General features: G+C 38.3%; 2 protein-coding genes across 8 annotated transcripts in view; both read left to right on the top strand.

The window, feature by feature from the left end:
• LOC134493049 (arf-GAP with SH3 domain, ANK repeat and PH domain-containing protein 2-like) overlaps nucleotides 1–5,118 on the top strand; it is a 52,512-nt gene extending 47,394 nt beyond the window's left edge. For 4 of the 6 annotated variants that reach the window (XM_063297291.1, XM_063297295.1, XM_063297292.1 and 1 more), the window contains 4 exons: nucleotides 42–88; nucleotides 2,678–2,805; nucleotides 3,321–3,446; nucleotides 4,083–5,118. In XM_063297291.1, the coding sequence (XP_063153361.1) occupies nucleotides 42–88; nucleotides 2,678–2,805; nucleotides 3,321–3,446; nucleotides 4,083–4,157 (376 nt within the window). In that variant the 3' untranslated portion in view covers nucleotides 4,158–5,118. The remainder of the gene's footprint in view (nucleotides 1–41; nucleotides 89–2,677; nucleotides 2,806–3,320; nucleotides 3,447–4,082) is intronic. The other 2 variants (XM_063297293.1, XM_063297294.1) reach the window with 1 other exon arrangement.
• Nucleotides 5,119–18,236: 13,118 nt separating this feature from the next.
• On the top strand, nucleotides 18,237–26,117 carry LOC134493051 (CMP-N-acetylneuraminate-beta-galactosamide-alpha-2,3-sialyltransferase 2-like). 2 transcript variants are annotated; one of them, XM_063297297.1, is made up of 6 exons: nucleotides 18,237–18,783; nucleotides 20,397–20,587; nucleotides 24,018–24,197; nucleotides 24,577–24,622; nucleotides 25,183–25,302; nucleotides 25,899–26,117. In XM_063297297.1, the coding sequence occupies exons 1-6, from the start codon at nucleotides 18,499–18,501 to the stop codon at nucleotides 26,064–26,066; spliced, it is 990 nt and encodes a 329-aa protein (XP_063153367.1). In that variant the 5' UTR covers nucleotides 18,237–18,498; the 3' UTR covers nucleotides 26,067–26,117. The 2 variants fall into 2 exon arrangements, with proteins under 2 accessions (XP_063153367.1, XP_063153368.1); XM_063297298.1 differs by lacking the exon at nucleotides 24,018–24,197.
• Nucleotides 26,118–26,517: the final 400 nt, after the last annotated feature.

Raw genomic sequence — 26,517 nt, forward strand, 5'->3', positions numbered from 1 at the left:
TTCCTCTCCCTCTTCTTCCCCACCCCCATTATTTCCCTCAGTTCTCAGCCTTCTGAACTCCCTGAAGGGCTGGATTCCTGGCAGCAAGGTAAGATAGTTTCTTCTGAAAGCACTGTTTAGTTGCAGCTAAAGAGTGATATCTCTCTCTTCTGGGAGGCATTTAGGTTGTGAAGAAACACAAGTTACATAGCAATTGGGGGGGGGGGTGCTGGGAAAAAAATACCCCTTCAGGTTTTATCATTATGAAAAGTAGTGCTCTGGGAAGTGCAATTATTGAGTGTTATAAACTCTGCTTGGATAGCACCTAGAAATTAATAGGAATAAGTTTTCCCATACCAAGTTCAGGGATAATTATCAAATTATTTAAACACACAAAGTCACCTACTTCACAATCTATCCTATAATAATAATAATAGCAACAACAACATTTATAAATTATTTATTTTGATCAATAATTTTGATTCTGATTATAATAAAAATTGATTTTTGATTAAATCTCTGATTTGGAGATTGAGTGGTCACAGGTGGAACACATATACACTCCAAATCAAAAAAACGTTCTCCTGGGATAAAGTTTCTACTGACATATGGTCCCAGAAAAAAAAAAAAACTGTTTCAAGGTATTCCAAACTACTTTAAAGTATTCCTGACAGATACTACATATTCCTTCCAAAACACATCTTGCTCTTCAAATCTGGATTTCTGTTCAGTCCTAATAAAGACTTTTGGTTTCTTGTATGATCCCATTCCCATCTTTAAAACCAGAAATCTCCAAAATAATAAAAGCAAAACAATCATTATAATATCTCTTGAGGCCCACCAGCCATGAGGACACTGAGATATGGTCTACAGGATAACAAAGGTTGCCTACCCTAGTCTGTGATGGAAATGACAGCTTTTATAGCATACTACTGTGGCTCTATGGATTTGAGAGAAGCCATTTTGGCTATGAAGTCAAATCCCATACTCTATACAGCAATCCAAATCAAAGCATTCGTGGCAAATAGCTGCCCACTTACTTTATGCTTGAATATATCCAGTGAAGGGAAACCTAGGTAAATAGGCAGTTTCACTATCAAATTGGACATTTTTCCTTATGTTCAAGCAGAATTTTCCTTAAGCAAAATCATTATTCCAAGTTCTGCATTTGAGCTTATGGAAGAACAGATAGTTATCTTCTCTGTGAAATCTCTGTAGATATTGAAAAGTGCTACTCTGTTTCCTCTCAGTCATTTCCCTCAGTGATGGAAGAGTCAGCTCTCAGTGCATATTAGCATCTATGTGATTCCAAATTATAATACACCTGTCCCTTTCATACACTCATTAGTTCCAGCACAAACTGTCCAGAGATATCTACAATCAATCACACTGCTGTCTCACTGGGACAAACAGGAAGGCATCTGTGTTCTAATTGGGGCTAATAGGAATATGGCTTATTGTTATCCTGTTCTAATGAGGGTGCATGCTCAGATTAATATAGGTTAAATACAGGAGAGGATGAGCATAGCAGCTTTGCTCAGAATAATTGTATTGCTCCCCAGTCTTCATCCATTCATGCTCCCTTCCATGTAGTATTCCTACTTCCTGTGTTGTTTGGATTGCATGTAATTTGCCCCTAGAGGGATGGGCTACAAAACTACTAATGCCTTTGGATCATTACACTGTAGAGTCTGGAGGGGCAAACCACCACCAACAGCTGAGTAGAACCACAATAAATCCTCCAGCACAAAGTGTGTCCTTTCTCTCTCAAGTCCAGTTTATTATGTTCTATCTGTGCCAGCGTCCTAAGTGGCTTATGGATATTTAAGGCTCATGGGAGTGTTTCCCACCCCTTCTTATTCAGGATTATTTCTCCTGGCAGCTAACCACTTTTGGGCCATCAGGATTGGCTTTCAACTATGATTCATTTATGGTCTCAAAAGTTTCAAGAATTATGTCTTCTCATCATAGTATGTAACTCTCTCATCAAGGTTTTGGAACAAACAGTAAAATTCAGAGAGAAAGAATAAACAGTAGCTCTGACCCTCCCAGCAAATGTAATGTCATAGCTTTGGCAAAAGTGTAAGTACAGTACACAATATCATGAGGGGAAAAGACTCTGGCATAAGGTTCATCACATTGTGACAAATAAGCCTACCTTAAAATTGAGTAACTAAAAATCTATTCTTGCACCCTGTCAGACTTCAAGTGCCCTTTTCATCCCACAACATCCCAACATCATCCCTTGGTCTCCTAATTATCTTTGTTGCCGTTCTTGAACCTGCTCCAATTTCTCTCAATCTTTATTTAAGTGTACCTAGAACTGAACACAGTATTTAAGGTAGGAGGCTGATCAGTGAAGAATGGAAGGAAGTTATGATTCCCTGTGGTTTGGAAACAATATTTTTATATTTCTCAGGAACTCAGCAATGGTGCAGTAATGGTTATGGGGAGCAGGATGTTCAATCAACAACACTGGTTCTATAACTCAGGAGTGGAAGAAATAGACTGCTAAAAGTTTCTTTCTCTTCTGAAAGAATGACCCATTATGTGTCCCATATTGTGTAGGGAGCAGATACTGTACAAATAGTACTGAATCAGAGTAAAAATTGCACAGCATCAAACACACCAATGTGCTTTCTGCATAATCACTTAGAATCATCCAGAAATGAAAATGACATATCTCTTTACATTGCAGCTACCTCGAAAGAAATGAAGATTCCTTATGAGCCAAACCAAAACTCAAGAGAGAACCATTGGGCTTCTTCTCAGTCTCCTGAGTCATCAGATGATATTCCTCCACCACTGCCAAGAAGGGGAGACATTGTGTGTTTTTAGTCTTAATATTCACTGGTTATTTATTTTTTTAACCTTTTGCTTTATGGACTAAACTAACTCTCTTCTTCTAACAAGACATCTCCAAGATCCTGTCTAAATATATATGAACCCATAATCAGATTAGCTTTGGGGCAATTAACTGTTGGCTGTACAATATTTTTAATTCAAAAATTGATACCTCCACAGTGAATGATTACATACCAAAATGTTTAGAGATTAGGAAATTCATTGTGTGATGGTCTCATATCACATGCTTAGGTCTTCTTCACAATATGGTTGAGATTTTATTCAATAAACTGGTATCAATAAAAATCCATTTAGCTTGGCTAGATGGATGCTTGAGACACATGCACAAATATATAAATTATCTTTAAAACCCCAAAGATATCTACAGTTCTGACCATTTCTTATTTTTATTTGCCTTGTGCTTGTATAACTGACTATAGCACTTATATATGACATACAGTATCCATAACCCTAAACTCGCTATTGTTTGCTTGTAGCAGAATAAGCCCTGTCTGCATCGTGTCAGAGCCCTTTATGATTGTCAGGCTGATCGTGAAGATGAGCTCACTTTCAAGGCTGGAGAAATCATTATAGTAGAAGGACAGGAGGACTCCAACTGGTGGGTGAGTGTCAATTTGATTCCTCTATATGATTATTACTGGGAATTCCTTACTGTGCACTGAACACATCCCTTAAGACCAACTTCAGGTTTGGGGCAAAGAAGTAAGTAAACCAACTTCAGGTATGGGGTAAGAATTTTCCTATTGGGTCATTGGGCCCATCTTTGGCAATGGATGGCATGGCAGGTTTTTATAAGGGAGCAGCAGGCACTGAAATATTCTGAGTATTTAGCATCTGGTTTTAGATGGCATGTAACTTTTCAAATAGTCTATTTGAAATAGACTATTTCAAATTGTCTTCCAACCATTATGTTAATCTTCCATTATACCTTGGAATAATGCTATATTAGAACCATTGTGAGAAAATAAAAATGGTAAATAGATTCAATTGCCCAGCAGTATTCAGAATTCCTAGTCTTCCACAAAGGAAAAGGTAAAACAGAGCTCAAGATCAGCATTAATGACGTCTTGAACAGTTAGGTAAAGACTCATCCCATCTAATGTATTCCCATTCCAATATGTGGAAATTATGGGATCAGAAATAGATATGCATATATATCTTTTAAAGGAGCTTCTAATTATTGTGCGCTTTTCACCCTCTCTGTTAAAACGGTCTTACTTTTTGTTTTATTTTTTCAGCATGGCAGGATTGAAGAACACCCTCATAGGAAAGGTGCCTTCCCAGTGTCATTTGTTTATATACTGCCTGAATAAAAGGTGAATAACTGGAAGACATACATCTAATTCACTCAAATTACAATCTATTCTGCTTTAATAGGGCCTCCTGCCCTCTGAAAACACACCCATTAATCTGCAGTCAACAGTTCTACAGAAGGACTTGCTGGAGTTAGAATCAAATTCATTGGTACTGAAATGTCATACACAGGACAAACACCTCGTCTTCAAGTCATTGGCAAGCAGTTCACTGATTTTTAAAAACACAATACCTGAAGTACAAGATCTATTTGATGAACTCATCAAACATTCTTGTGATAATGGTGCAATTTCTTGCTGCCACTGTATGTGCATGAATGCAAGAGGTGCATGGGTGCCTTTCAAACCCCATCATCATCCAGCTGTTAGAATGGAGAATGATCCAAGCAGAAAGACTTCACTGATTGGAACTGCCTGTAGTGGGTTCTTTCACATAATCTTCAAAGTGGCATGGGAAGACCACTTCTACTCTGCTCTACGCAAACGGATATGAATGGGGTCAACAGGATTCCAAGACCGCAGTGGGGAACATTCCACCACTTCTGTGATTATTCCAGCCCTGCTATTTTTCACTGAATAATGTAAAATCATCATGTATTTTATGACTTGTCTGTTTGTAAACCTGCATCTGAAATATCAAAAAGTAAAAATCACAAAATATATTTCAGTTTTTGCAAACACATCCAGCCCTTCCTTGAAAGCATTGTTTATTATAGAAAGAATATAACACATACACTAATTCAGAGCCTTCTAAATTTTCCAACTAGATGCATTATCCTCCTACTATTTTAATACAGCCTTAGAGTAAATATGGTAGGTTGAAGTTTCCTTTTTCCCAAGTTAAAAGGACAGTTTCTTTTAAATCAGTTCCATTTTTGTTTCTAATAATGCAAAATTATGTTACTAATGCAGAACTCTTCTACTTGCTCTTATGTTATTAAAATAAATACAGTACTCCAAATGTCTTAATGGTGCTTTATATCATAGTACTTTTATTTACTAAGAATGTGATACGCCACCTGCAATAGCAATTTCTATCCTTGTCTCTGAGTTGAATATGGCTCATAATAATATCTCTTATCAATGACTCTTTCACTGATAGCGGGAAAATGTTATCATTGAAAATGGTGAGACTGTATGCTATTTATTTCATCTCTTTGTTTTTTTATTTTTGTTCAAATTCATTCTCAAAAATTATCTTGTCCTCCTTTATATTAACAGTAATTTACTAAGTCATAAACTGTTGTTAGGATAATAGAAGAATCCTATTTTTATTTACTCCCCCTCCCCCATACAAATGTTTCTTTTTGGGGGAATGCCACTCTGTTTTGGCCTTGGTTCATTCAAAGCTTTGATTATGCACGTTAAATACATCTTTGCTGTTTTTTTCCCAGTATAAAAAGGAAATGTTCTCAAAAGTAGAAGAGGCCATATGTGTTAAATAGAAAAAGAGAAACAGCCTTAATATAACTGTTTGTGGAACCTAGATATTTTTACTTCCATGTATATAGATATACTAGAGTAGTACAAGTGATTCTGAATGAGATGTGAACAGGAATGCTAATTCTAAATAGCATTATGACCACAAACGACTATGTTTTTCTAAAGAAATGTTAATTGTAATGTTACTGAAATTTACTAAAATAAAACTAATATTTAAAAAACAGAATGCTAATTCATCTACCTTTTAAAAATATTTTAATTAGAATTTTACATTACAATAAAAGTAATAAAAATGAAAAGAAAAATAAGAAAAAGAAAAAAGGTAGGAAGTAAGAAAAAAGAAAAGAAATTAAAAAAAGAAAACATGGAATTTTGACTTCTGACCTTCCTTCTACTGAGTAATTGACACCTTAATTTTTTTCCTCCCTCTTTAACCCTTTCTAATCCCCAAATCCATAAGTCATCCGTTCAGTCTTTTCTTCTTTCAGCAAGAAGTACATATAAGGCTTCCAGTCTTTTGAAAAAGTCTTTGTCATTTTCTCCCAGACCAGAATGGTCAGCTTTGCCATATCCACAAGCTCCATCAATTTTATAATCTAAACCTCTATTGTGGGTATTCCATTATTCTTCCATTTTTGTGCATACAATAATCTTGCCACAGTTACCATATACAATATTAGTTTCCCATATTTCTTTTCTAGTTCAGCATCCATAAAACCCAATAAAAATAATTCTGGATTCTTCGCAATATTAATCCCTGGTATCTTTTGCATCATGGTATGAATTTGCACCCAAAATAATCCATATACCTTCTGCTATTTTGCAGTTTTGGAAGTTCTGCATTTTCTTATTTTTGTCTTCCCTAAAGCTATAAAAATTTATATATTAAAATTTGAGAGAATTAAGATTCAGAATTTCTAGCTTCAGTGAAATATATCTGTGCCTTTTGCAAATACTGAAATAAAGTGTACCCTGAAGAAGTAAACATAGACCAAATCCAGAACTCAATATTGCTAAAATTATTTGAGAAATATATTGATTTGTATTCATTTGGCAGAAGAATTTGTTAGCTAGAAATCACAGTATTAGAGCTATTAGATGTGGGCTATAAACATGTAGATGACCACTACATTGCAGCAAAGACATACAGAAAATTCTTTCCTGCCATCTAAAGGTCATGCAGATTTGGTGGCCCAGATCTATTAGTCATTGTTATAAGTAGTGATAAAGAATTTATTTATTTATCATATTTCTCCACTGCCCATCTCGTGTTGTGACGACTCTGGGTGGTTTGTAGTCCTCCAGATTTGTTCAAGTACAATCTTCAGCAATATTAAGAGATGCAACTTCTGAATGCCAGAAAACAGTGTATAGATTATGTGAGTTGCATGAACAAACATTTAAAAATATTCCATCCATTTTCTTAACACACACACCATTAAGGGTGTATGGGTGATGAAATAAGTACACAATGTTTTTGGAGTAATGGCATTAGGAGCAATCTGTTTAGAAGCCTTTTAGATTATCCAGGAACCCAGCAAAAGTATTGTGGTAGCTCAAAGATGATCACATTAACCAGCATATTAGTAACTGGAGCACCACATAGGCATTCATGATGCAGTAATACACAGCTCTTGTTCATTAAATTTTTGACTTGCAAAATAAATAACCATAATCTAATGTTTAGCATATGTATAAAAGAGACTGAATGTATGAGTAAGAGAAATGGTTTGTTTGTTAGAGAAAGCATATGATAAAGTAAATAGGCTTGAATTATGGGATGTTTTGCATGAATATGAAGACTGCTTCCAGTGTTATTAATTGAGAATCCAAATGATTTGGATTACATTACATTAATTACATCTGAACATTAATATATAAGACCAAGGTAGTTATTTCTGACAGGGAACATGGTGTGAGTGATTGCAAGTTATACATACATGGTGAAAAGTTAGACCAAGTTGATGAATTTGTAAATTTGGTACTTATGAAGAGTGTATGGTTAAAAATGAAGAGATCAAGAATGAATGGGTGCTGAATGAATGCAGATTGAATATGAATGGGAGTGACCAGTATGAAAGGAGTATACTGAGGTGGTTTGGTCATATAGAGAGAATGAATTAGGATCAAGTTGCAAAACAAATAAAACAAAGGAAGAGTGAATGGGTTAAGAGGAAGACCAAGAAAATTATTGCTGGATGGAGCTGTTTAGTTCCTCAAGAAGAAAGAAGTGAGAATTTTAATAAAGGCAACATACGGACATGGTAGAAATAAGAATCGTTTGCAGAAAGATATGGAGAGGTACAGTGACAGGTTTTGATGTAAACCAGATTCATTCTCTTTTTTTCTTATACCATTAACTTCTTTGGCTTACCATTTTTACTTGCATTCTGCATGCATAATGTAATGGGTATGTATGTACATATGTATAAAATAGAAGATTGTGACTTTATTCATTTGAATCTTACCTGACTAAAACACTTGTATGCATGCTACAGGAACACAGGAAATAATAAAAACCCTCTACTCTTAAATACAACCTGTAATAAAGTAAAAGAAAATCACTATAAATGATTCTGAAAAATCCTCTAATGGTATAGCCAAGTCAAAATACTGCTGTTGCAGAAAGCTTTTGCTGGCATTTATTAATGATAGTAAGGACTGTTGCCCATACTCTAAGTCTCATAGTAAGCTCTTGTTTCTCCAGAAAACATTCCATAAGTGGGATGATGGCCTCCTATTTATGAAAGCCCCTCCTATCTCTGAATTTTGTAGGGAATACTAGAATGTAATGTATTCTGTGGTGCATGGTCACATCACTATTTCTCCATCCTTACTGCATCTGCATAGTGCCCTCTGTCAGCCCTTTTAAGGTAACCTGCACCCTTTTAGGGAAGGATAAGTCAGAAGAGCCACTGGCAGCCCACTGTGAGTTGTTAATAGGACACTTTGCAGACAAAATCACTCCCATTAATTTGGTGTTTGAAGCCAGCTGGACAGAGTCTAACAAGATGTCAAGGTTAATATTGTGGGAGTTGCATTGGCTGCCAGTTCATTTCTGGATTGCAATTCAGGAGACTTGTGATCACTTGCAAAGTCCTACATGGCTTGGGGCATGGCTATCTTCAAATCTGTTTGCTATAAATAGAAACTGATGATCGAAGGCATGCATGTAAGAGAGTACTTCCTGAAAGTCCCCACCCTGTGTGAGGTGCAATGAGAGAGTACTTGGAAATGAGCATCTGCTACAGGTGCACCCCACCTGTGGAATGTCCTCCTACCAGATATAAAAACCAGCTCCTCACTTCTAATATCCAGCAAGCTTTTAAAAATACAGCTCTTTAAAAATACGTTTGGGACTGAGGTGAGGATGAGAGATATACCTGATTTGGGATGAACCTGGTTGCTTTGGTGTTGTAAGAAGTTATAGTTTTTATGATGATATTATAGTTTATGATGAATGTATGTTGATGGTATTATTATTTGACAGTGATAATTCTGTATTATTGTAATGTTTTTCCCACCAGTTGGTAATGGGTTGAAGATGGAGGGCAACAAAATTGAAGGACTCAACCATTCACTTTGCCTACCACACACTGCAAACACATAATCAGGACACCATTCATCAGTGACTCACAACTGATTCAGGATAGAGCCTGGCAACAGAGACAGCAAATTTTGTGTAGATATGGTTTTCTGCTGACTTGATTAATGGAGAGCCCCTTAACTCAGAAGTTGGGAAAGGCCCCAAGAAGACATCCAATGAAGCTATGTATTTCAAGAAAAGATCAACAATGGTGAGAAATCCAATTCTCATTACTGAACTTCTATGGAGGATGGCCCTGAAAAATATAGTGCAAAAACCGCAGTATGGGCAGATAGTATATACTGTAGCCAAAATGATGACTGCCTCAAATGCAAAAAGGATGCAACAGCCAGATTAATAACAATAAAAATGTGTCATGGTCAACTACCACCTTAATCACAGAGCATCTGTTTGTTGTGTCACATCTGCAAACAGTTACAGGAAAACTCGTCACAGTATGTTTCATATCCATTTCCCTTTTTATGGCTTAAACAGATCTGTTTTTTCCGTTTCAAAATTTGCATTCTCTTCATAATGTGGTTAGTGTTGGGCTGTTAAATCTTCCTTTATTTTTGCAAATGTTCTGCTCTAGATAAGATGTCAGAATCTGTAAATTGCAGCCTACAGCTGTGGAAGATTAGAATTTTTCACTATGAAAATTAGAGCAAACAAGAAAGGGCCTAAAAATTCATAGAACTGAAAATACCATTTGTTGGCATGTGGTCTCCATACAGGCAGTGCAATTTCCAACATAGGTGAGTATATTTCAAAGCATTTTTCAGCTTGTGTTGTTAGCAAGCTGCACTACTAATCAGTGTAATGTAATGTGCATGTATGTAGGACTGGATTTTTCCTGAAGGATTTTCTGGAATAATTCTGTTATCAATACATTTTACCAGGCTATTGAAAGTATGGGATTATACCACTTGGCAATATCCCAGTGAAGTGCTTATTTGGGCTTTTGGACACACTGTAATGTGTTCTCTTTCATGCTAAAGAGAAACTAGAAAATTGCCTTTTAAATGTACATTCCTACTAATGGGCTTTGTAAATGTGTTACAGAACAGTTCAGGCAAAAGGAACAATATGAATTTAATTTGCCTTGTAAGCAGCATGTAGAAATGTTACTAAAATTGTTCTTCCTTTTAGCTAAAGGCAGTTGCATTATAAGTATACAAAACTTCAGAGGAGATAGGAGTGATGGCAAGATAAAAAAAAGCTTGATTTATGAAAGAATTTTATGGTCTTACTGTTAATCCATGTTAATGAATAAATAGATTTATAACACCATAAAGACTAACAGTAATTTTTGCACAAGCTTTAATTTATTCCACTTCATCAGGATTATACTGTGTTATCTGACAAAGTGCTCTATAATCCACACAATCTTATATAATAATTAATTGGTTCATCCCTTAGGTGTCACAATGTAACATTGTTAAATGTAATGGAAAAGAGTAAAAAGATTACCCTTTAGAAATGTATTCTAATGTGCTAGCTAGAAGTCACCCACCCAGCTGCACAGGTTCTTTTCCTGGCATTTTTGTATAATTCTAGGCTTCTACATATGATGGTGCCTAACACTGCAAGGATCTGGCTTGTATGGCTACAAATGTTTGAAATTAGTTATAAAATTAACTAGTTATAAAACACACCTCTCTCAATACCAAGAAACGAGAGTTCAATCAATCTTATGCATTGTAGCTGCATTTTATCCCCTCACCAAAGGAAGAGTGGTCCGTCTTTCTGCAGGCAAAAATCCTGCACAGTGCCAGCTTCACAGCCCAGGGTTCCTTACTCCAGCTGCAACCAACCCTGAAGATTTTCCCTCCCCAATAAATGTATTATTCTATATTTGTGTGCATATAAATATATGTTTGTGTAATATATCTGTGTATTAAATATATGTGTAAAATATTTACTTATTTATATTTAATTCATTTCATAACAACTGTATGGACAATATAAAGAAGAGCAGGGCTGGGACAACTGTCCACTAATATTAATTAAATTACTGCTGATTAAAATAAATACAACTAACTGCCTGTAACATGAGAGATGCTATTTACCCAGTAATTGATTCCCATCAGCATATACCAGCTATCCTTTCTCTTCAGGGGGGTCTGTTTTGATGGCAATATCATGGCTACCATCTTGACTTTTCTGAACTCACCCTGCAGATGCCTCTGTCTTTCTCACATGCAAACTACAGACAGGTGCACCCAAGCATGTATACACAAATATCTATTTCCCTTTCTCTTCCCAGCAGAAGGAGGGAAAAAGGGGAGGGGGGGGAAACAGTGGTCCTTGGCTTAAGAGGAATTGGGGAAAGGGGAGGGGAGGGGAGGAGACTGCTAACTGAACATGTTGAACTGAACCCTGTTGAGCTCTTAGAAAAAAGGTTCAGGTCAACAGACAAGCAACTCCTGCTATGAAGTAACCCCATTATTATTCAGTTGGCCCGCAGTTAGTTGCATTTCTTACTCATTTGCCCACTCATGCTGAAAACTCTACCAAGTGTCTTTGAGTGCTAGCTAATTAATTTATACCTCAGTTCAGGTCACCGTACCCGAAAGTACAACCAAGCGAGTACGCCTACCCACCAGCATCCCTTGGTGACTCCAAAGCTGTCTCAAGATGTGTAGGTCCAAAATTGAGTGGTCTTCCTTGCATGTTTAAGAATTGGGGGAGTTAAGGAGCAATGGTTACATTAAGATTTGCTGATGCTTAAGGCATCCTTTTCACCCTTTAAGTGTCTGAACTTCTTCAGAAGTCCCCACCCACTTTTGGTGTGTGAGCTTTGATGTGCCATACAAAGCCTGGGATGAATGTCAGGTTGAGGCTCGCATCTCTGATATGGGTTAAAACTGTTGTTTTTCTAAAGATTAATTTGACTTGTCAATGTGAAAAGACATTGCATTTAACATACTGTACGAGCACAGAGTAGTAATACCATCTGGAGATAAATAATGGTGCTGGTTAATGAAAGCATTGATTTCTCTCCCTTCCTTTATTTATTTATCGTTTACTTAGTTCTGGATTAGTATGCAATCCCAGGCAGTGTGACAGGTCTATCCCAATAATATACTGAGGTGACCCACTACTTTGGAAACTGTCCTGGTTACCAGTCGGCTTCTGGGTATGATTCAAGGTGCTGATTGTCATCTTTAAGGCCCTGCATGATAAGGTCCCTTATCAAGGGACCACTTTCTCTTATATTAATCTGCTTGTCCAGTCGGATCAAATAGGGACAACTGCCTCCAGATCCCATCTCTAATCACTTGATGGAGCCTTGGAAGCAAGCATTCAGTAGCTGCCCTCACTTTTGCAACTCTCTCCTAGTAGAAATTCAGTCAGCGTCATCCCTCCCAGGCTTCAGGAAAACTTTGAAGACTTACCTGTTCCATCTTGCACAGAAGGAGGGTATTAGGGAGTTGGGGGTGGGTGGCGTGGTTCTGTGCTGGTTCACCTCCTTCCTCCAGGGTCGGTCCCAGTCGGTGTTGATAGGGAGCGAGAGATCCGGCCCACGGCCCCTACTTTGTGAGGTGCCACAGGGTTTGGTACTCTCTCCACTCCTTTTTAACATCTACATGAAACCACTGGGCGAGATCATCCGTCACTATGGGGTGAGGTATCTTCAATATGCAGATGATACCCAATTATACATCTCCATCCTGGGTGAAGTAAGTGATGCCGTGGCCACCCTTTCTGAGTGCCTGGGGGCTGTGGGGGCCTGGATGGGGGACAACAGGTTGCGGCTGAACCCGGGGAAGATGGAGTGGCTATGGATTAATGGCTCCTCGATTTCTGGGAATTGTCATCTTTAGTTCTGGATGGGGTGGCACTGCCCCAGACAGACCTGGTGCGTAACTTGGGGGTCCTCCTGGACACACGGCTCCTGCTCAAAGAGCAGGTGGCAGCCGTGGCTAGGAGGGCCTTTGTGCAACTTTGTGTTGTGCACCAGTTATGCCCCATCCTGGAGCGAGAGGCCCTTCGAATGGTCACTCATGCCCTGGTTATCTCCCATATAGACTACTGCAATGAGCTCTACATGGCGCTACCCTTGAAGAGTATCTGGAAGCTACAGCTGGTGCAAAATGCAGCTGCGTGGGCGATCTTGGGTTTCCCAAGATCAGCACATGTCACCCCTTTGCTCCACGAGCTGCATTGGTTGCCAGTATGCTTCCTGGTCCAATTCAAGGTGTTGGTTATCACCTTTAAAGCCCTATTTGGCATGGGTCCAGGTTACCTAAGGGACCGTCTCCTCCCCATCAAATCAACCCATCCCTCCCGGTCATGCAGAGAAGGTATGCTACAGACCTCGTCTGTAAGAGAATTCCATCTGGCAGGGTCCAGGAGGCGGGCCTTCTCTGCAACACCCCTGCCCTTTGAAATATCCTTCCCCTGGAGGTGAGATTGGCTCCCTCCCTCCTGGACTTTAGGAAACAACTAAAGACCTGGTTCTGTTACCATGCCTGGGGCGGGAGAGAGAGTAGTCATTCCTGGAGATGGTTAGTTTCTTAGAAGGACCCTGCTCTGCTTGCAAATCACAGAGAACTTCCAGCCATTGGGGTTTTTATCATATTTATTTTATTATGTATTATCGTATTTTACAGTTTTATATTTTTCTTATTTATGTTTTATTGTAAACCACCCAGAGTCCCTTTTGGGAGATGGGCAGTGATAAATTTGATAAATAAATAAATAAATAAATAAATTCTGTGATTTGAGGGTGGAGTTGCAAACACAGGTATTCGTTGGTGTTTATTTCTTTTATTTTTTTACACTTAAATGTATTTGGGGATTTCTGGGATTTTTTTACATGTTTATATTGTTAACTGCCTAGACCCTGTGGGAATGGGCAGCATACAAGTAAAATCAATCAATTAATAATTTTATTGAATAAATGATTAAAGACCTTGTTGCTGGCTATGGCTGTTGCAGGGAAGATTCCAAAAACTGAGACAACCAAGGAAGACACAGGACTCTTATAATTAATAAGGATTTATTAAAATGGTCCTTATTTACACTATTGGAGATTCACCCCCTCAGCATACTATGGTGAGTCTGAGTTGCTGTGAGGTAGGTAGTACATGGATGTGACTGAAAAAAGGGTTACTTCTGTTGGGCAAATTGTATAGCCCTTCAACCTCCCCACCCTTGGAGTTGCTTAGTTGAGGCACTGGCAAGGGAGGGTTACACATTAATGAAGATTAAGCATCTAGCAGGTATGGGGTGCCTGCTAAGTCAAAAGAGGGAAACATTATCTAATTGGGGTTAGAGCAGGAAATTTGTTACCTTGCAGCTTGAGAAAGTAAATAGGAAGAGCTAGCTTGTCTAAACAGCCTTTCTTCCAGGTGTTAATTAAACATTTAACTGATTGAGAAAAGATTAAAGCCAAATATAATTATCCTTCAGTCTTTAGTATAATTGAATCAGATTGTGGTTCTCCAGAATGGTTGATTCTCAAAGGAATCTAACCATTCATTCTTCAATTACATCCAAGAATTATATATCTGTTACTTCTGAAACATATGTTCATGATTACAGATGTTCATTTTTGTTACATCATTATTTATTTAAAATAATTCCAACACAAAATGCCCAAATGTGACTAGTATCAGGCTATCAAAAATAAACCCCATTTTAATCCTGTAGTCATGGTGCTATCCAGATGAGTTAAGGAAGTGTAAAATGTGAGTATCTGCATGGAGTCAGTTTGTTGTTGTTTATTCGTTTAGTCGCTTCCGACTCTTCGTGACTTCATGGACCAGCCCACGCCAGAGCTTCCTGTCGGTCGTCAACACCCCCAGCTCCCCCAGGGACAAGTCCGTCACCTCTAGAATATCATCCATCCATCTTGCCCTTGGTCGGCCCCTCTTCCTTTTGCCTTCCACTCTCCCTAGCATCAGCATCTTCTCCAGGGTGTCCTGTCTTCTCATTATGTGGCCAAGGTATTTCAGTTTTGCCTTAAATATCATTCCCTCAAGTGAGCAGTCTGGCTTTATTTCCTGGAGGATGGACTGGTTTGATCTTCTTGCAGTCCAAGGCACTCTCAGAATTTTCCTCCAACACCACAGTTCAAAAGCATCGATCTTCCTTCTCTCAGCCTTCCTTATGGTCCAGCTCTCGCAGCCATATGTTACTACGGGGAACACCATTGCTTTAACTATGCGGGCCTTTGTTGTCAGTGTGATGTCTCTGCTCTTAACTATTTTATCGAGATTTGTCATTGCTCTTCTCCCAAGGATTAAGCGTCTTCTGATTTCCTGACTGCAGTCAGCATCTGCAGTAATCTTTGCACCTAGGAATACAAAGTCTTTCACTGCTTCTACATTTTCTCCCTCTATTTGCCAGTTATCAATCAAGCTGGTTGCCATAATCTTGGTTTTTTTGAGGTTTAGCTGCAAGCCAGCTTTTGCACTTTCTTCTTTCACCTTCATCATAAGGCTCCTCAGTTCCTCTTTGCTTTCAGCTATCAAAGTGGTATCATCTGCATATCTGAGATTGTTAATGTTTCTTCCAGCAATTTTAACTCCAGCCTTGGATTCCTCAAGCCCAGCTTGTCGCATGATGTGTTCTGCATACAAGTTGAATAGGTAGGGTGAGAGTATACAGCCCTGCCGTACTCCTTTCCCAATCTTAAACCAGTCCGTTGTTCCATGGTCTGTTCTTACTCTTGCTACTTGGTCGTTATACAGATCCTTCAGGAGGCATACAAGATGACTTGGTATCCCCATACCACTAAGAACTTGCCACAATTTGTTATGGTCCACACAGTCAAAGGCTTTAGAATAGTCAATAAAACAGAAATAGATGTTTTTCTGAAACTCCCTGGCTTTTTCCATTATCCAGCGGATATTGGCAATTTGGTCTCTAGTTCCTCTGCCTTTTCTAAACCCAGCTTGTACATCTGGCAATTCTCACTCCATGAACTGCTGAAGTCTACCTTGCAGGATCTTGAGCATTACCTTACTGGCATGTGAAATGAGTGCCACTGTTCGATAGTTTGAACATTCTTTAGTGTTTCCCTTTTTTGGTATGGGGATATAAGTTGATTTTTTCCAATCTGATGGCCATTCTTGTGTTTTCCAAATTTGCTGGCATATAGCATGCATTACCTTGACAGCATCATCTTGCAAGATTTTGAACAGTTCAGCTGGGATGCCGTCATCTCCTGCTGCCTTGTTATTAGCAATGCTTCTTAAGGCCCACTCAACCTCACTCTTCAGGATGTCTGGCTCTAGCTCACTGACCACACCATCAAAGCTATCCCCGATATTGTTATCCTTCCTATACAGGTCTTCTGTATATTCTTGCCACCTTTTCTTGATCTCTTCTTCTTCTGTTAGGTCCTTGCCATCTTTGTTTTTGATCATACCCATTTTTGCCTGGAATTTACCTCCGATGTTTCTAATTTTCTGGAAGAGGTCTCTTGTCCTTCCTATTCTATTGTCTTCTTCCACTTCCGTGCATTCCTTGTTTAAAAATAATTCCTTATCATTTCTGGCTAACCTCTGGAATTTTGCATTTAATTGGGCATATCTCCCCCTATCACTGTTGCCTTTTGCTTTCCTTCTTTCTTGGGCTACTTCTAGTGTCTCAGCAGACAGCCATTTTGCCTTCTTGGTTTCTCTTTCTTTGGCATGGAGTCAGAGGCTTTCCTTTTTATTTATCAGGCTGTTTTTAAATAATTATTATTATTTGTTCTATCATCTCTGGAAAATAATTGCTATACACTGAAGGTGGGGTGGAGGATGCTCACATTTGTAGCCTGAGCACTGTGTTTTATGAATAAATATGAAAGAAATCATGATTATCCTGGGTATCTGTGAAGGTGGGATCAAGGTTAATATAAAATAATAAACACTTCCATTGGGAAAGACTGGATCCTGTAAGTAGATTACCTGTTGTAGTAATTAATATAATTTAACAATTTGTCTTTTTAAAAAACAGTAGAATAGGAATTTGGGAAAGGACCCTGAGATTAGAGGATTTCTCTGTAGAACTAGCCTGAATATGTTCACAGATCGGTAAGACAGGCAGTCCCCAGGCTATACAAAAGTTCCATTCCTTGTGTAAGACAATTTTTACACATGTCAGATTGTGCACTGTGCATGTGTACATACATGACTGCTGCCCATTTGTGCATATTCAGAACAGAAGCTGCCATGCTTGCATTTCTGTCCATAAAGTTGGAGGTATGTCAGTGAGGGGTTATGCAATCCAGGGAATGCTTATCTTCTTAACTACCTAGAGCCCATTTGAACTGGGGCAGCAGATAAATTGCATAAATAAATAAGATCACTGTACCATAACACAACCTTTCTTTCTTATTCTTGAGCTTGATATTGTCTGGACCGAAGCTAAAATATGTGGTCAGAAACAATACAGACATAGTTCTTCCTCCTTTTTGCCCCTTCATCCTCTACAACTCTCTAAGCAGAAAATTCACCATAGTTTCATGGAAGGTTCCAAGACATATTACATAAATTGTCTTTTCTCCTATTTGCCACTCAGCAAGATAAATAGAGGATTTTGCAACCTCTGCCTTCTCTCCTGTTCTCTGGAAATATTACAAAATCCTGGAATATTTGTTTGAATATTGCATATTTACAATATTTGCAGGAAATGTGTCATTAACTCAAAGCAGCACCTTTTAAAGCCACACACCAGCAAAATTCATGTTTTAGTGCAGGTACACTCTCATGAGCTATACCCCCTAATAAAGTATGCTTAAAGCACATTTTGGAAAGGTTACCATGAAGCATTGACTGTTTCAATGCAAAACATGGCTATATCCTCTAATAAATAAAAATACGGGATGAAATTTAGAGAAAATGCAAGCTAATTGCATTACATTCTGGTACAAATTGTACATAGAACACACGATAAACCTGTACTTAAACAGCTTTGAGTTACTGCAACATAGAACCATTGGACTTTTGAATCTATTTATTCTTAACTAACAAATTACATTTCATCATGACACATGGTATGACACTCTGAGACCTTTGGATCATACCAACATACTATTCTGTGTGTTTCAGCATTCCGAAGATATGACGCCTTATTAGAAGTATCTACTCACGGAATGGATACAATCTAGTCTGGTTTTTCTTTGTCTTTCACGTTCTGAACAGCAAGACATCCAGTACTGTGGCACTTTTTCTACTTTGGAAACAATCTAATAATATCTGAAGAGAAGCCTGATAGGACAAAAGGTTTAGCTGCAGTTGTATCACCCAACATGATGACTTTGTCTGCTAAAAGGACCTAAATTGGGAGTTCCAAACCAAACTGATGGGGTGAATGATGATGTGTAAGACAAAGCTGTGGAGTGTTCTGGCCCTGTGCTTTGCACTCTCCATCTGGAAGATGTATACTTCTGTTTGTAAGGGCCTTTCACCTTCGTCAAAAATCCTTGGTGAGTGGCTGGTGCAAGACTCATTAATGAAAGAGGAAATGTGTCACCATAACAGATGCACTGGCCTAAGCAGTTGGGATTGGTTTTGTGACCACTTTGATGCCTCAGTAAACTGCTTGCTAACTCTTGAAAACATGGATATCCCACCAGAGGTTCTTCAGTGGTGGCTGGTAAGTACTGAATCATGTTACTAAGCTAAACAACTATAACCCTTTAGAGAAAAGAATTGGAAAGAATATTCTCTCTACTATACCAAGTGTTGGTTATGTGTAGCATGTATCCAGATTTGACCTTAGTAGAAAATAACTATCAGAGGCTTATTTTGGCATTTTATAATATCTGAGTTCATTTTAACTAAACAGACTGAGCACAGTAAAAACACTAAGCTCCAACAGACAGTAAACATTTTTGACCTTCATATATAGTATATTAAATATATTTTCCACTGCTTGCTTTTTCCTTGCTTTTTGCTGTATCTCTCATGAGTACTGATGGTGAGCAGGAGGGGGCCCCTATCCAGGGGGAAAAACCATGTGTAGTTTAGAGGCTTTGAACTCTTTCAGTTTGGCAGGATTTTCTGTCTACTAGTGTAGGACAATAAACACTACAAACCCAGAGACCATCTCAGTGTGGTTCTTCGCTCTAAGATAGGACAATATCTGTCAAAACCCTGACTTCTCTTCCTTTCCTCTTTCCTCTTTTTGACAGATCTAGATTGCATTATCTTTTGGTGGGATGGATGAAGAAAGATAGACTTCCTTTCAAGTGTGTCCTAACCATAGAGAAAGCATTCATTGGCCATTCAGGCAACAGTCTCCCTAGATGTTGCTGCAATCTGAGTTCCATCAACATAGCCAGTATGGCAATTAGCAGGAATATGGGAATTGGTGTTGAACACCTTCTAGAGGGCCACAGCTTCCCTGTTCCTAGTGTACACAATCCTAAACAGCCAGTTTGGAAACCTTCAAGCTGTCCTTTGGTTTCTATTAACGTTTCAGTTCTGCTCTCATGTTTTATAACATATCCAAGGTACAGAACATTTTTTGTGTTCAGGACTACACTTGATATTCAATGTGTGGTAAGCTATGTTAAAAATTAAATTTGATCTAATCAATATTTATTAGAAATTAATTAAACTGTAATGTTATTTTCCATGTATTCAGTATTTTGCTACTTCTGTGTCATTCATCATTACAATTTTATGGATAAGCTTTGAATGAACCCCAAAGTGATCAATCATGATTAAGGCAGAAGGGTCAACCTGTAAAATCAATTTGGAAATCAGTTTGGTAGGGAAAGGTGAGCATTGCAGTGACAAATAATAAAGAATTTGTTTCCGTGACCTGGGTAAATTGACGAAGTATTTCGGGTTTGCTTGATACACTTGAACCATACATTTCAGATGGATTATGTTTGCATAACTTATTAGGCTAGAATGCGGCTGGCCAGTTTTTGGTTCAGTATGTCATACAGATCCAAAATATAGCCAGTCACTAATTGTTTTAACCAAAAAGAGCTCCTGTGCATTGATGTGACAGGCCACACAGCTGTACCTTTTTCCATTTCTGTGAAAGAAATAGTGATTGTTTTTCATGGTCAGTGCCTTATAGATGTTGGACCCACTTTTGAAATTGGACCCACTTCTGAAATCAGTATTGACCAGTCTAGTTCAAAGGTATCCGAAGAGTCTGTAGTTCTTCCTGAAAGGAGAACATTTGTTTGGGTGCGTATTATTAGAAGTCCCTCCACCCCGCTTCTAATGCTCTCTGTTTTATTCCATCAGAAGCTACAAAGATCACAAGATGGGAGCCAAATTCAGAAGATAATAAAAAAACTGTTTGACCTCCTTCAGTCCCCCACTGCTGGAGTTCAGGATGGTGCTCAGTGTGGAACCTGTGCTGTGGTGGGAAACTCAGGGCGGCTGAGAGGCTCTAAATATGGGGAGAAGATCGATTCTCACCAATTTGTGATGAGGTAGGTGGAACAGAGCATATACACTAGGAATGAGAGTGAAGCCTATGGCTCTCCGCCGAGATTCAAAGAACACCACAAAGAATTGAGGCAGACCTCTCCCAGGGCTGATAGTTTCGTGTTTCTTTTTTTTTTGTAATTGTTACATTAGCTAGTCTGTGCCCTAAAATGGCAGGAAGTTGGGATATTTGTGCCATCTTTGGGATTTGATTCAGAGGAAGTGTTTTGAAATATGCAGGGGCACGGACTCAGCACTTCTCTGTGGTTTGTTCAAGCAACAGCAGCAATAGCAGTGTTTCCTGGGATCACACAGCTCTGTTGGGATGCTTCTGGTGCAGCCACCCCACCCAGGAAACAGATGGTTTGTTTAATGAGTCACAGATAGAAACTGCACTCACTTTCTGAAGCATTTGGAGTCTGAATCAAATCTCAAGTGTTGCACAGCCTAATCCTCCAAATCCACTTTACCCTAGTTGATTTCTGGGTAGAGATAGAGAAATAAAGAGTATGGCAATGATAATCTTTAGATATTTATTTAATTATTTGTTTTCTATCACGCCTTTATTTTTTTTATAAATAACTCAAGGCGGCGAACATACCTAATACTCCTTCCTCCTCCTATTTGCCCAACAACAACCCTGCGAGGTGAGTTGGGCTGAGAGAGTCAAGGTCACCCAGCCGGCTTTCATGCCTAAGGCAGGACTAGAACTCTCAGTCTCCTGGTTTCTAGCCCGTTGCCTTAACCACTAGACCAAACTGGATATAGAAAAGATGTGATTTCTTCCATTGCCAGCATGTGGCCGCCAACACATTGACAATGAAAGAATGACCACTATGTATAAAAAAAGTTTTTTTGTCCTGATATATGCTCCTGTCTAAGATTGTATTCAGGTGTCTAGCATGCTGTTGCTGTGGTCAGATATTCTTTTAATACAAATTTTATTAAGTTTAAAGCAAAGATAAAAAGACTACAAAAAAGGGGAAATAATGAGAGAAAGAAAAAGTGGAAAAACAGAAAATGAAAAAAGATTTTTTTAAAGAAATTACAGTGACTTCTGACTTTCAACAGCAAGAATATACAGCTATTTCCATAATTAGTCCCTTACTCTAAATCCACCCAAAAGCCCATTATTTCTATAAATCATATTATCACCAAAAACAATTGCTCCCTCCTATATATATATATATATATATATATATATATATATTAAACAACTATATAAACCTTTAATTCAACTTCTCCCCTCCGAAAGAAACCCATTTATTTAAGTAATTCCTTCCTAACACTGTTCTATATATTTCTAACCACTATAATAAAAATCAAATTATAAAACATTAAATTGTCTACTTTTATACTTAATAATGCTATAACAATCTTAGTCCTATTGAACCTAAAACCAAACTTACTCATATATCTTATAAGTCTTGAAAACATCACATAAACTTTAAATCATTAATAAAATCATACAAACCTTAATATCAATCCATATACATAGTCTTAATTTCTTATCTCACATCGAAATAGATCAAAACATTTACTTAACCAAACACTTATAGTATCATAAAAAACTAAATTATAAAAACATGTAAAGTTGTCTACTTTTGTATTTAATCATATTACAATCCTAACCCTATTTGACCTAAAACCAATTATTATTATTCCTTATAAGTACCTTAGAAATCTTAAAAATCTAACAAACCATATGAAGAAATCAGTAAATCTTAATCCAAATTTTTTTAAAAACAAAAAGACATTAAAAAACCTCATTATCAATCTGATTAGACTTTCTTAAATTTTTTACCCCACCTTGAAGTATACCAAAACATTTATATATCCCCATTTACATAAAAGGCATTTTTCATACAAAAATCACACAGCCCAACTGCCCCTCCCCAAAAATCCTCAAACTGCTGAGCAAAAAATTTCCCACAGAGCAAATTCTCTTCTCTCCCATAACAATCCCATGGAAAGCCATAACAATACCACAGACAATTTTCTGTGTAATCTTCAGCTCAGGCTGTCACTTTAACTGTCATGTTCACTGTTTCAATGTATAGTATACATCGTAACATTTCACATGCCATGGTGCTGACGCGCATTTCTGTTTGGGAGGGAGCTGCTGGGAGACCTTGTGCCAAGCTCTGTATTTATGTTCATTTCAATGGAATGTGTTTGGGTTATGTGCTCTGCTCAAGGATGTTTCCCGCAGACCATCAGAAGCCGTTAGGAGCACCTGGGATTGTGAGCCTGGGAAGATTCTACAAGGGGAGGGATCTCGTTTGTACCGAGGGTTTTTGGTTTGCATTTGGCGCACTTTTTTCATTCTCAGCTTTCTTTGTGATCCTGCATACTATTCTTTAATAAATCAGATATCTTTGTGATCCTGCTTATGGGTCTGATGGTGTTTTAGAATAGGCAACCATTACATTAACTGGCATTATTTCAACTACACAGTCAGTGTCTCCCTCTTTGCCAAGACCTCCATCTTCTTCAGCCAGCTGACACACTTCAGAAAAAACCTCTTCCCCAATGTCTCAAAGCTTCTGCAGAACAATTTGATGGCACTCTGAATCTCTTCAAATCTCTGCTTAAGCTCGCACCAGAACTCTGATAGAAGCTCTTTAAAATCACCCATTTTTCAGGCAGTAGATTATGGCGCCCCCTAAATACTTAATCCATACAGATAGGAGTTAATGGGTTAGGGTTGCCCCTATCTAAGATGGTATTCAGTAGTCTAGCATGCTGCTGCTGTGGTCAGATATTCTTACTGGTTATTGTAAGAATCTATTGTCTTAGGGTAGAAAGGCGGTCTTTGTGGGTCAGGTACAGAGATCTCATAGCCTACATCTAGTTGGAGGTTAGAAAATCCCCATTTCTCCCAAGGGTAGAGGCATACAACCTATCATCTAGATGGCTGCGCTGCACTTTGCCCAGCATGTCACATTCCAAAAGTAGACAATACCTGGACCCAAAGTGGGCACCATGCAGTAAGGCTGGGTTTTTTTTGAAGCATGGAATGAATGCCTTAATCTTATGCAAGGCTTAAATTTCACCAGTTGCCCCTTAAAATCTACCCCAAATCCTAAGTATTAAAAGGCTATCTTTTCTGTTCCTCCCTGGTCTTGGGACTACAAAAGAGATGCTACATGCAGCTTATGGGCCACATTGTATACCTCTAACATAGGATATATGTCATCATATTTAAATTTATCTCAAAAAATGATAACCACATGAGGAAATAGATAAGTAGGCTCAAATTAATAAATCACATTTGGGATATCATGTAGGCGAAGTCCACCAACTTTACCTGGAACTGTGACTTAGATCCAGGTTTTGTACTTAGTAAATTTAAATAACAATTGTTTCTGTGTGCTGTGACCTGAATATCTTGAATAAGAAGCATCTGACAAGTTGTTTTTAATATTCTCCAAGAATAAACACTGCACAGATTGCAGGTTTTGAGGAAGATGTTGGTACACGAACAACACACCATTTCATGTACCCAGAGAGTGCTGTAAATCTCCATTCTGGCATACATCTTGTACTAGTCCCTTTCAAACCCCTGGATCTCAAATGGCTGGTCAGTGCCCTTTCAACAGGAGACATCCAGCAGTAAGTATCCTTCCTAAGTACAATATAAAAGGCTAGGCAGTAACATAGTAGTATCATGCTGCCAAGCATTCATAGTGGTATCAGGATATCAAGCATAGATCCACTCTTGGATGGCAAGCACATTTCCCTCTACTTCAGATATCTATTTCTTATCATCACTTGTTAAAGAAACTTCCCATGAAACTGGTTTTCCATAAATGGATTTCAGATAGTCCACCAACCAAAGGAACAACAACAAAGTGATGGTTAAAATCAGAAGTCTTCTCCTGATTCTGGGCTACCATAGACTAACACAGCTCTCTTCCTGCAATGTCTACAACGATGATTAAAAGAAAATCAAATAATGTTGAATGCTAAGATTCTTCCATTCCTTTCACAGAACATATAAAAGAGTTAAACAATTTATTAAAGCTGACAAAAGCAAGGTAAGGTGTGGATGAAGAAAGCAATAATGTATTTATTATCAGAACCATTACAGCTTTTTCCATTTTTTGTGGATTAAAAATAATCGGTATTGGAGTCTCAATTCCATAAATAAATTGTATCATATGCATTGTTTTATATTTATCTTATATATTAAATGCATAATATTTCAAGCTGATAACATGCCTTGCTAAGTAACAAAATATGGGAGGCAGAAGGAAAAAAAGGTTGTGGAGGGCATCATATGCATTAACAGTCAAAGCAAACCTGAACTATGAAGGATCCAACTATGAACCTGTTAGGAAAATGATCTGATCTTGTTCCAGCCTTCAGATATGGTATTTTGTGGTACCTTGGGGTACCACAAGGTAGCCATGGAATAACTGCACATGCTATCAGGGAGTGATGTTATGCCCAGGGAGAGGGGATGATCCAGCCTACTTTAGGGCCTAGGGAACATTAGGCAGGACTTTCCTTGCTCAGGAGTTAATAGGTAGACCAATTTGAGGAAGGATCTATGATAAATCTGGGTGAATCTCATTTTGAAAACTTTTCTTCTTAGGTTCTAATACTTTACCCTGGTTTCCTGAAATATATCCAAGATAAATGGACAAAATATCATGGGAGGTATCCTTCCACTGGATTAATTGCACTGATTTTTGCCCTCCATACTTGCAAACAGGTAGGTGCAGCGAAAATACCACCCCTCTTAACTCTGTAGATGGGTTCTGAGCTGGATGGCTGTTGAGTGCCTATTGCTTAACTGAACACCTTTGGCTCTATTCCCAAAACAATTTCTCTTTACAATTTATTTAGTAATAAAAGTCATGTTGGGAAGCTACTAAATGGCAGATTGTATGTGGCCAGTATTGAAGCTATGCAGGACACTTTGTACCTTACTCACCAAGATGAAAAACTGAGAAAAATTAAATTCAACCTACTATTAAACATGAGCTATGTTTTAACAACTAATTGCAACTTCACTTTCCACTTGACATAACCCATATATAACTTTCTAAACAAACAGTGAGATTGACATTTGAGAAAGGATATAAATTTATGTAACACAATTGACTATGGCAGGCAACCTGATACAGTATTTTTGATATTTTATATTACAAAGCTTATCTATTCCATCCAGCATGGCCAATGGCAAGGAATTGGGGAAAGTGTAATCCAAAACATGTAACAGGGATTAGGTTTCCAGCCTCTACAGTAGATGTGTTACATTGAAGATCTTTGCAGACGCTTACTCTCACTTGCTCCTATATGTGGTAGGTCTCTGCCTTTGGCTTTGGTGCAGACAGCAATGGGAATTGGCATCACTACTGGGAAGACAACCGTTATGCAGGAGCCTTTCGCAAGACTGGGATACATGATGCTACTTTTGAACTCCAACTCATTGAAAGACTGGCAATTGAAGGCAAATTGTCATTATACAAATAGTTTCCTCCAAACTTTATACTACATGCCTAAAGAAAGGTAAAGATTTCCCTTGCACAGTCATGTCCAACTCTAGGGGGCGGTGCTCATCTCTGTTTCTTAGCCGAAGAGCCAGTGCTGTCCAAAGATGCATCCCTGGTCATGTGGCCGGCATGACAGGCACAGAACGCTGTTACTATCCCACCGAAGTGGTACCTATTTATCTACTTGCATTTGCATGCTTTCGAATTGCTAGGTTGGCAAGAGCTGGGGCAAGTGCAGGAGCTCACTCCGTCACATGGCTTTGAACTGCCAAGCTTGCAACCTTCCGGTTGACAAGTCTGGCGTCTTAACCACTGAGCATTGCGTCCCCTACATGCCTAAGCTTGCTCAATTAGACTGAAATAGGAATAATACCTCCCCAAAATGTCTTATAGTCTTCCACATTAAGATTCCTTCTGTTCTGGCTTCAAAG

This window comes from Candoia aspera, chromosome 3 (genome assembly GCF_035149785.1).
Source record: "Candoia aspera isolate rCanAsp1 chromosome 3, rCanAsp1.hap2, whole genome shotgun sequence".
In the NCBI taxonomy this organism is placed as follows: Eukaryota; Metazoa; Chordata; class Lepidosauria; order Squamata; family Boidae; genus Candoia; species Candoia aspera.

Excerpts from the sequence above, each read along its gene's own strand:
- LOC134493051 (XM_063297297.1), top strand. The coding sequence starts at position 18,499 with ATGATGATGTGTAAGACAAAGCTGTGGAGTGTTCTGGCCCTGTGCTTT. Across the intron at positions 18,784-20,396 it reads AGGTTCTTCAGTGGTGGCTG|AAGCTACAAAGATCACAAGA; the intron begins GTAAGTACTGAA and ends TTATTCCATCAG. Across the intron at positions 24,198-24,576 it reads TCAACAGGAGACATCCAGCA|AACATATAAAAGAGTTAAAC; the intron begins GTAAGTATCCTT and ends TTCCTTTCACAG.